Source organism: Orycteropus afer, unplaced genomic scaffold (genome assembly GCF_000298275.1).
Source record: "Orycteropus afer afer isolate SDZICR_OR568_19922 unplaced genomic scaffold, OryAfe1.0 scaffold00079, whole genome shotgun sequence".
Taxonomy (NCBI): domain Eukaryota; kingdom Metazoa; phylum Chordata; class Mammalia; order Tubulidentata; family Orycteropodidae; genus Orycteropus; species Orycteropus afer.
The window spans coordinates 7,725,358-7,736,846 of NW_006921666.1; the positions used below are offsets into that span (position 1 = coordinate 7,725,358).

The 11,489-nt window shown below is 40.5% G+C and overlaps 1 protein-coding gene across 1 annotated transcript in view; it reads left to right on the forward strand.

The window, feature by feature from the left end:
• NPC2 (NPC intracellular cholesterol transporter 2) overlaps nt 1-10,014 on the forward strand; it is a 16,087-nt gene extending 6,073 nt beyond the window's left edge. Inside the window, exons 2-4 of the mRNA XM_007941369.1 lie at nt 5,129-5,236; nt 7,115-7,287; nt 9,928-10,014. Of these exons, the coding sequence (XP_007939560.1) occupies nt 5,129-5,236; nt 7,115-7,287; nt 9,928-10,014 (368 nt within the window). The remainder of the gene's footprint in view (nt 1-5,128; nt 5,237-7,114; nt 7,288-9,927) is intronic.
• Nucleotides 10,015-11,489: the final 1,475 nt, after the last annotated feature.

The following is an 11,489-nucleotide window of genomic DNA, read 5'->3' on the forward strand; positions in this document are numbered from 1 at the left end:
AAAAAAAAAAAAAAAACTTATGGAGCAGTCTTACTCTGACACACATGGGTTGCCATGAGTTGGAATCAACTCCAAAACAGCTAGTTTGGTTACATCTGTGGGAGGAATTGCTTAAAAGAAAACTCAAACTCACTGCCATCAAGGTGATTCCAACTCATAGCAACCCCCACTGGGTTCCCAAAATGGTAAATCTTTATAGAAGCAGACTGCCTCTTCTTTCTTCCATGGTACAGCTGGTGGGCTGGAACCACTGACCTTTTGGCTAGCTGCCAAATGCCTTAACCACTTTACCACCAGAGCTCCTTTCCTTAAAGGAAGGAAGGTTTTGATTACAGCTTCTCAGTTTACATTTCAATTGGGAAATGCAGTGTAAACACTTCTGCACCAACATCAAAAGGGTTTTGAGTCACACTCTACACTCCCCCTTCTCTGGGATGGGATTTCCTCAAGTGAGGAATGGGACCAAGCAAATTTGAATTTTGCAGTGTTTGCAGGTTGGGGCTGAGGAGTTTGATCTGTTGACATTAGAAGACCTTTTACCAGGAGTTTGATCTGTTGACATTAGAAGACCTTTTACCAGGAAACTGGATGAAGGAGCTACGAGAACCATCTCTTGCTCAGTTTCTACTACATCATGTGACCTAGCCTTGAAAGAAATAGAAACTGGACATGGAAAACCTTAACATAAGCACTGATTTTCAACAGATTGTTGACTAAATTTCAGGACTTTTTTTCCCCCTGTTCATAGAAGTTACAGGATGGAGTAGAAGTGAGTGCTTCTCAAACTGCTTCGGGTGCTTTAGAGAAGAGAATCCTTATGGGTACAGTTTTGAGAACTTTGCCGTGATAGAGAAGCAAGCTGGAGGATAAGGGACTGCCAGGGATTATTTACAGACCTCGCTGGGGCAGTGGTGATGTCGATTCCTGCCCGCTGAGACCCCATTTTGCTCCATAGGGTCTCAAAGGCTAATTTTTTGGTAGATCCCCAAGAAGCCTTGGGAGAAGTGCAGGTAGATCACCAAGAAGCCTTGGGAGAAGTGCAGGTAGAATGTGCCTTAGAAGTGAGGATGGCAAGACTTTCTCTCACTTACTTTGGACACGTCATCAGGAGGAATCAATCTCTGGAGAAGGACATCATGCTTGGCAAAGTAGAGGCGTCAGCAAAAAACAAGGAGACCCTCAATAAATGATTACACAACGGCTGCAACAATGTGCTCAAACATACTTCTTATTGTGAGGATGGCTCAGGACTGGGCAACTTTCTGTTCTGTTTCACTTAGGGATGCTGTGAGTCAGAGGCAACTTCACAGCACCTAACAACAACAGAGAAAGTATTCGTTCACAGACTGAAGAGATTTGTAGAGAACATCTAGCGTTAATCCTCAGTACTTCATTCTGTTCTAGTAGACGGCTTCTGAGCTAAGGCTAGTTTGTGATTCATAAACCAGTTTTTGAGACTTCTTAGAAACAACACTGGCAAGTCAGATTAATCTGATTTTTTTCTAGTCCCTTTCTGCATCTGCCCTTTGTTTTTCAAACATATGCAGTGTTTGCAGGTGAATCCTAAGGTAGCTATTTATAGACCTAGTCAAGTGCTTCCAGAGAGAAAGAACCCTAGACTCAGATAGCAGTATTCTTTAAAGCAACTGATACTTCTACCAATTTTGCTATATGAATTGGCCCTATTTGAAGTTGAGTTTAATTATGGCTGGCAGTTCAAACCCACCATCCACTCCTTGGAAGGAAGATTGGGCAATCTACTTCTGTAGAGATACTGCCTTGGAATCCCAAGGAAGGGTCGCTATAAGTTGGGATGGACTTGATGGCAGTGAGTTTGGTTTTTGGTTTTTTAATACTTATATTGGAACAATTAAAAATAAAACAAAAAACTTCTGTTAGAGCCATAAAGACCTTGACCTCTGCCCTCTTTATCCTTCCAGTAGTTCATCCCTCTGATTCTTGGAACAGTCAAGGTCCTAATGAAGAAGCTCTGGTGGTGCAGCGGTTAAACCATTTGGCTGCTAACCAAATGGTCGGCAGTTTGAACTCACCAGCCTCTCTTTGGGAGAAAGATGAGGCAGTCTGCTTCTGTAAAGATTTATAGCCTTGGAAACCCCATGGGGCATTTCTACTCTGTCCTATAGGGTTGCTGTGAATCAGAATTGACTTGATGGCAGTGGGTTTAGGTGAGGTTTTTTTGGGGGGTGGGGGTTACTGACTTAATCAAGATTTAAGGTACTGCCTGTCACTTTTCCAGCCAAAATATTTCATCGCTCATAAGTGAATCTATTAGATTTCTTCTCTAAAAGAACATGACTGATTAAAGAGAACTCAGAAGTACGTGGGAGATAGTGCAGTTCCCAGTATAGAAATGGTAGGTAATTCCTCTCTTAAGGGTCATTCCCAGTTCAGATAGTAGTTACTTCCTCTGTGTAGGGTTGTTCCTATGTTAAAATAGTAGTTTCTCTTCAATTCCTTAGTCCACTACTCAGAAATGAGTAGGTTTCTTATATCAGTCTAATTTCAAAACCCAGAGCAGGAAGGGGAATATGCAGAAGACAATTTGAAATTCTCGTGGAATCTAGACTTTCGGTAGCTATGGAGGCTACATTAACCCTCAAAACTATTGCCCTGAAGTAATCTTAAACTTTAAACCAAAAATAGCTCCTGAAGTCTTCTTAAAACCAAATGGCAATTTAGCTTAACCAGTAAACAATGTTTGCCTGGAGCAGTATGCTCTTTTATGATGTATCTGTGTGGGTTCAAAGTGACAACAGCAGCTTGAAGGGATAGAAGCCTTAGGGGCAGTGAATTTATGGTAATAGAGGAAGAACAACTCAGAAAAGGAGGGGGAGAATGGTTGCACAACTCACAAAGAATGTGATCCATGTCACTGAATCAGTTGGTGTGTATTTTGCAGTGTATATTCTCAACAACAACAAATAAATAAATAAAATTCTTTTTAAAAAAGCCAACTCAGGATATTCTGATACATTTCATTTTTTCCCCATGCCTCTAATTGGGGCGGGGGGGGGGGGAACCACTGCTGTCGAGTTGATTCTGACTCATCGTCACCCTATCCAGAAAAACCCAAACCCACTGCCATTGAGTCCATTCTGACTCATAATGACCAAGGCTGTGAATCAAGGCTGTGAATCTTTATGGAAGTAGATTGCCTCGTCTTCTTCCTCCGTAGCAGCTGGTGATTTAAACCACCGACCTTCTGGTTTACAGACAAATGCTTTACCCACTACATCACCAGAGCTGCTTCTGTGACCCTCTAGGACAGAGTAAAATTGCCCCATAGGGTTTCCAAGGCTGTCATCTTTATGGAAGCAAACTGCCGCATTTTTCTCCCAGTTGGTGGATTCAAATGACTGACCTTGCAGTTAGTAACCACTTTAACCACTGCACCACCACGGCTCCATACTGTTAATCAAACCAAACAAACCCAACCCACTTCCACTGAGTTGATTCCGACTTATGGAAACTCCCAAAAGGTTTCCAAAGCTGTAAATCTTTTTTTTTTTTTTTTTCAAACTTTTATTGTGGTGAAAACATACACAGTAAAATATTCACCAGCTTAACAACTTCCACATTACAGCTCGGGGACATCAATGACATTTTTCATGTTGTTCTGCCATTATTGCTGTCCTTATCCAAAACAAGGCTATAAATCTATATGGAAGTGGATTGCCTCATTGTTCTCCCATGGAGCACTGGTGGGTTTGAACTGCTGACCTTCTGGATAGTAGCCAAATATCTTACCCACTAAGCCAGCAGAGCTCCTGTACCTCAAATAGTACTAATTTCTCTAGGAACCCAAGTTGGCGCTAAAGAATGAAGACATTTAAAGAAGATAAAATACTAAGAAAAGGATTTGCCAGGAATTTCAGGGGAAGATAGAGCATATATTTCTTTATCCGTGAAAATCACAAAGGCTATGAGCCTTGAAACTCTAAGATAGAAAGAATAGTGTGGTTAGGGCTAAGGAGGTGGTGCTGAATCAAGAGGCCTGAAATGGCTTCTTTGATTTAGTTAAGAGGATTGGAATCTTAATCCAGAGTCTTCAAGTAGTTCTCAATCACGAATTTTTTGGGGTCTCCTACCATATATCTTTGTAGCTATTTACTTAAAGCTTTATTTGGGTTCCAGTGAACTCTGCAAGAGCTTTGAAATCAGACAAACCCATTGAGTCTTGGACCTGATGAGCTTGGATAAATCACAGCAATCTTTCTGTTCTGTTTTCTTATCTCTGTAACGATGATGATAAAGCCCATAGTTGTGAGATAAATTCTAGTTCTTTCTCTTCAGATTCATTTGGCCATCATCTTTTTCTTCAGGTGCTTCCGCTTTCCCTCATCCATGCTGCCCAAGGACATTTTCCACAGGATCTAAAACAAATGACTCTAAGGAGCTAAAAACGACCTGGGGACTCCAAACAGGTTCCAACTATTCTGAGATCTAGCAGGCTTCCCAACATAAGTTAACAGAGACATCTTAATCAGCTCTTTTAGAACTTGTAGAAAGATAAGACTTAACTCATTTCTGGCCTACCTCCTTGGAGTTTCAGATTCCAGGTTTGCCTTCTAGCTGTTTTTGTATGAAATGCCATTTTCCATTCTCCATTAAGGAGAATTTTCAGCAAACATTGAATGCTTATCTATTTGCTAGAAAATGAATGGGAAAGCAGGAATATTTTAATTAGGAGGAAGTTTGAGGAACATGAAGCTTTAAATTTGAACTGTGACCCCATTACCATTAAGAATGGAAGACAAGAATCCAGAAATGTTTGGAGTTCCTGTGGTTGTAGCTTCAAGTTTAATCTGTTTAATAAAAATCTTTTGTGGATAAGGTCTCTGGGTATTGTTTAGTTTGAGAAATAATAACTTTCCCTGGTCAAGAAACCATCTTAGCTCCCTTTTCATTTGATTTATAGGCTGTGATTTTAGCAGTAAAATGAGTTAAGATTCTGACTTAATTGAGTGTTGTCATAAACAATCCCCAAGAAAGCAGTCAGAGGAGAGTGAATTCTAATTGGGAGAAAAGAACACTTTCTTATTGGGTTGGGGGCAGCTTAGGTGGTTTATTTTTCCTCCTACTCCAATTCATTTTTCTTCTTTTGTAGGGTCTGTGGTCGGAGCTATAAAGGAAGTCAATGTGAGCCCATGCCACACCCAGCCATGCCAACTGATCAAAGGACAGTCTTACAGTGTCAATGTCACCTTCACCAGCAGTGAGTAAAAGGGTTCTTACCCTCAAGTTCAAATTCATCCTAACGCATAACATAAATCTCAAGTATAGAAATAAGCATGAGAAGTTAAGGAAGGGAATAGACAATCAGGAGTTCCATGACCTCCCTTCTGACTTATACAAAGCCAGACTTCACTATTCCCTATATTTCACAGTCCATGGCTGCCAGACTCTTGTTAAGCCAACAAGGAAATATCTAGGTATTCAGTTAGATATGAGAGCTCAACTCATCCCTGCCCTGTCTTGGTCTCTATTGCACAGCTATTGAGCCTCTGACCTGCCTGAAAATAAAGGTGTATTTAATACTTAATAGTCTCTGTAAGGTTTATGAAATCCATTTGGGGAACCAAAAAACAATCAGGAAATCTGAGTTTTTTCCTTCAACTTGAAGAAATATTGGAACTTGATGCTTTCTTATACCACATTCATCACCTTCCCAAGAATCTAGACAAATGCAAAATGTTTATTTCTAGAGTCCATCTGCCTTGAATTGAATTTTTCCTCATTTTCTATCCTATGATACTAGACTTCTAATAAGAAGTGTAAAAGTCATGTCTTCTTGTTTTTAAGCCTACAGACATCTTCAAGGACTAGCAGCTCCCTGTTTTTTCTTTTGAGCTATCACTTGGCCCATGTGTTGTTCCAAAGCAAAAAAAAAAAAAAAAGTCTTTTAAACAATAGGTTGTCCTAATTTTATAATACCTTTATCCCCTGGCCAAAAGTCTCAGCCCATCCTGTGCTATGCCAAGTACAAGTTAGCAGGAAATACCCCTCTTTCTAATCTTTCTTAAGTTTCTAAAGCTTTTACTTCTTTCGCCGTTGGTATAACCCATGGCGTTCCTATGGGAACTCTTTATTCCATACCCTTTCCATATTGCCATATGCTGAATTCTTTATTTCTAATGGACTCCCCTGGGCAGATAAGGGACATGTTATTTGAGAATTCAGAGACTGGACTTTTAAAACTCTTTAAGATGCATTATGCAGTTTGACAGAAACTGATTAAGATTTATTGCCAAAGATCAGTTACCTTGTTGGATAAGGTTATTTATCCAGGAACCTCTGATTCTCCTGAGAAATTATGCAAGGCAGTGAAGAGCAAAGTGGGGTGAGAACAAAGAAAACAACTCCTATGAATTACTGATTTTGGGGTGGTTTTTTTTTTCCCCCATAATTCATTAATATTTCAAATTTTAAGAGTGAATGCTTGGTCTGTGCTTGGCACTAAGCATAACTACAAAGAGAAATAGACTGTGGGAGCTAAGTGGTACAGGCTTTATGGTCTGCTTCTGTAGCACGTAGAGTGTATGCACGTATGTGGTGTGTTTCTGTAACAATGCAGAGTATGCGTATGAGTGGTGTGTTTCTATTGCGATGCAGAGTGTATGCGCGTATGTGGTGTGTTTCTGTAACAATGCACAGTGTATGTGTATGTGTGGTCTGCTTCTATTGCGATGCAGAGTGTATGTGTGTATGTGGTGTGTTTCTGTAACAGCGTAGAGTGTGTGTGTGTGGTTTGCTTCTATTGCGATGCAGAGTGTATGCGCGTACGTGGTGTGTTTCTGTAACAATGCAGAGTGTATGTGTGGTCTGCTTCTATTGCGATGCAGAGTGTATGTGCATATGTGGTATGTTTCTGTAACAATGCAGAGTGTATGTGTATGTGTGGTCTGCTTCTGTTGCGATGCAGAGTGTATGCGCGTATGTGGTGTGTTTCTGTAACAATGCAGAGTGTATGTGTGTGTGTGGTTTGCTTCTATAACAGTGCCATAGCTTGAGAATATATCCGAATTTTTTATTTAGAGTTTGGAAATAAGCTGTTTCCCTTATGGTCTGATCCTGTTTTTTCCCCCCTCTATAGGTGGTTATTCCCAAAATAGCACAGCCTTTGTACACGGCATTATATTGGGCGTCCCAGTTCCCTTTCCTATTCCTGTGCCTGATGGTTGTAAGAGTGGAATTGACTGCCCCATCCAAAAAGATAAGACCTATAGCTACCTGAATAAACTACCAGTGAAGAATGAATACCCCACTGTAAGTGACGTGGTTGAGGAACCTGGAGGCCTTGTGGCTGGATTTAAAATCCAAGGGGAGGGGACAGGAAGCAAAGATTGGGATAAGGGGTCCTAGGGTTCTTCATCTGTGTAATGAGAAAGTGGACATCTGTAGTAAAGGAGATAGGAGATAGGTTTGGTTATTAAGAATCACATAGTAGGGCAGATTTTTTTTTTTATTGTGATTTAGGTGAAGATTTACAGAGCATATTCACTTTCCATACAGCAGTTCACATACACTTTGTCTCATGACATTGACCACAATTTATCACAATGCAACAGGTCTCCTCCCACTTCCTCCTGATAATTACCTCTTCCCTATGTCCATCCCTCCATAAGGCAGATATTTTTGTTATGTCTTTTTGTACTTGACTATGGCCTAATGGTTAGCCTGGGCCTAATGATGCCATTTTTACATATTTCACTTGTTCTCATGGCCACACTATGTAGAGGTAATCTTATTGCTATTTTATAGGTGAGTAAGTTTGAACCTCAGAAATTATGCAGTATGGACACAATCTACCTGCATAAGGGGCAGGGAGGCCACATCTTCTGACCTCCTCTAATCCCACTAGAGGAAGACAGAATCACCATCAGTAGCCCAAGGCCTATCCCTGTAGGCCAGACATGCCACCTCCCTCCAGCCCTTTCACCAACCCTGACACCAACCGTTCCTCCTGCAGCACCCGCCACCTCTCTGCTAGGTTCGATAATTCGCTGCAGTGGCCACACAAAACTCACAGATTATGGGGTTTATTAGGGAGGCAACAGGCTTCAAGTTCAGAAATATGCTCAGTCTCTTTCAGCCCACCATCTCTCAGCCTACAGTCTCTCTCCCAGCAATGCGTGTCTCTCACGTCTCTCAGCCGGCCGTGAGAGATTCCTTCTGCCTCTAGGAGGGCTCCTTTTGAGCCTGGCAGAGTGACCAGACCAACCAATCCCAACATCAGAATTCTGTACACCTGAGAGAAAGTGAACTTCCCAGAAGATTGCTTTGTGCCACTCCCAACAGAAATAACCCCAGGTGGATAACTTTAACAATCAGGAACTACTCAGTTGGTCATGGCAAATTCTGCCACAGTGTTTACAAAGACTTATGACTAGAAAAGCCATACCATGTAATTTACTACACCACAGTACCCCACTAGTAAATATTATAACCTAGGCTTAGAGCTGGTTCTTGTGGTCCAGAGTGTATCTGCAACGTTAAAAAATGTTAGCCAGATACAAAATAGTTCAAGATCCAAGTTGTCTTAGCATTATAATCAGAAAATTCTGATGTCTCCATTAAGTTCTTAACAAGTGCAATATTTTGTTAGCTCCATAGGAGAGAGGTAGCTTTTTTTATTCTTTTTTCTCCCACCTCTACCTCTAACCTGCTTTGCTAGACCTATTCTTTTTCTACTAAGCTCTTTGGAGATTAGATCTTGCTTGAGTGAGCTTTGTATTAAAGGTATGAAGCTTGGTAAGAATGGAAAAGATAAAGGGGTTACTTTTTTCCATTGGGGTTGGGAGGGAAGTCAAGTAGAATCCAGGAAAAATCTAACTATGTATTTTCTAGAAAAAGCAAGTAATCAAAGACCATTCTGAAGAGACTCTGATATAGGGAGTCTGTATTTAAGAGATGTTAGAGACCCTAAAGGTCAAGGACAGGTTTGTACATTAATTTTTAGAGTATCCATCTAATCCTGGGCATTTCTGAACCTCAGTTAAGTAATAGAGTATCAGTCAGGGCCTGGTACATAGTAGGTCCTTACCATATGACTAGTAATTGTTCTTTAAGTGAATTTCAGTTCAAAAACAGTTCAAACTGTTAGTTTAAACAAAGTGAAACAGTATTGAATGTGTGCTAATTAGTTTTGAAAAACAAGTTTCAAGAACCATTGTCACTCAGGTGTTGTGATGTGAAGAAGTTTGAGTACAAAAGAGAAGTGGTAACTGAAGACCAGCAGCTAATGTTTATGTAAGAAAAGATGAATTACTAAGTAGAAGGGATGACCAATAATAGGGGTAGAACAAATCACAGTAGAGGTCATAATGAGATAGCTTATTAGAAAATAATTTAAGGAAGTTAATTGAAATTATGTTGCTACAAAGGATTGTTCTCACTAAAATTATTCATATGGCCATGAATGTCTTTGGACCATCCTTTGAGCTTTGATGTCTCCATTTCCAGGTAACAAGAAAGTTTCTTTTTATCTGAGAATCTAGTCTTTTTACTCTCTGCTTTTCATGCTTAGAGTTGGAAAAGCTAGAGCAGATTGCCAAATACATGAGAAATTGTTTGAATATAAAAATTAATTTTCATGTAAGACTTCACTTATGTATCAGTGATGTAAGAGGGAAAAGAATGGTTTAGAAATGGTATTTGGTAAAGTAATTAAGTTACTATGTGTTGCTGCTGACCCCAAATCATAGATAGGAGTTGGTTCATTCTAATTATTAAGGCCACAGGCTCTGCCCACGTCCAAAGTAACCTTTATGATGGTGTGACTTGAAAAGCGTGAGGAATTAAGGCAGTTTGTTATAGTCCATATCCAGAATACCTACTTCAACCAATTTTGGATTGAGGCCAGGGCCTAATAATTTCATTTATCCTAATTCTTTTTCTCTTCTCCAGATAAAACTGGTGGTGAAATGGGAACTTCTGGATGACAATAAAAAGCGTCTCTTCTGCTGGGAAATCCCAGTAGAGATCAAATCCTAGAGTTATTTGATGCCAATGTCTGGGAATAAGGGGGCACGGACGTGGGGCGGGAGGAAGTGAAGGAGAAATCAGGTCTGAAACTAAATCAGTGCCATAACATGAAAGGAATTTCAAGATTGCCATTTTATACCTCTTGGCCTCCAAAAGTATCCTAAGACCCTGTTTCCTGAGAGCTCAAAACAGTTTTCCTTATAACACCTGTAATACCTTTTGTAGAAGGATTGAAAGAAGAGAGATGAGACTGTGGGACTGAGGAATTGATTAATTATCTTCAGTGATCTTTGCAGTTGTAGTAGGGAGGGCGCAGCCAGACAGGACCTGAGGAGGTTGCTTAGGCATATCAGATACCTTGCCTTAGGGTCGCTGGCCCTGATTGGAGGACGGGTTCCAGGCGCCATCCATCCAGCTGGAATATTGCATCTACACATTCTTCATCTTCAAGTGCCTCATTGAGTTCAGTGCATTTGGCCAAGTCAACACCTCCAGCTTCACTCATTCCACAGGCATGACTTGCTCTCCAGTGGTATCCAACATTGCATTGGAGGGGAGGTTCTACAACAGAAATTCACCTCTGGGTGGCTGATTCGCAGTGGTGTGTCTTGTGTCCCTTTCTGTCTTAGATGGTTTTTTGAATGTAGCAGTTGGCTAGTAGATGTTTGATTTTTTTTTCTTAACATCATTAACTTGTGGCCTCTTTATGTACCTAGAAATGTCTCTTTGAATAAAAACTTGCCAATCCTGTCTTCTGCCTTTGGGCTTGCCTGCTTCTTTGAGTGAGAGTACATCTCTAGGTCCATGGAAGGTGGGTTCCCAGGACTAGATAGACACTTAACAGCACTCAGTGCACTGACTTTCAGAAATGGCCTTTTCTCCCCTTTATGCCCAGTTAGACCTTACTTACATACTTTATACAAAGCAACTTTCTTGTTTTGCTTTATTTTGCACAAACTTACACTTGTGGTCTTGGAGCCACCAAGCATGCGTGAAGGAAGCCATGAAAGCAGATGTCATCTAGTTGAATAATAACAAACACATGAAGGGTTGAGGGAACTGAATTTCAGGGACAAGAGTAGGTATTGGAAGCTGTGTGTTGGAAGACAGAGTGATCTTTTGGGAACCTTCTGCCATGATGAGGAAAGCCTAAACACTTAAAGATGAAATGTGAAGTTTCATGCCATAGGGCCAATGGAAAAAAATCAAACACTGTCACAAGTAGTGACTACCTTATTTGAAGTGTAACTGTGGGGGCAAATATTTTCTGTCAGCTTTGAATCAATCAGCTGTTATCTATCAGTGATTAGAACCCTGTTCACGAGTAGTGTGATGTTGGAAGGTCATCTTAGGTTAAGGAAAATTAAAGAACTAGTTTCTTAGTTGAGTTCATGTAGAGTATGAATGAAGCAAGTAATTTGTTTGGTTTAGTTCTATTCATCCCAATCATCGTACTAAACCAAAACACCAAACTCATTGCCATA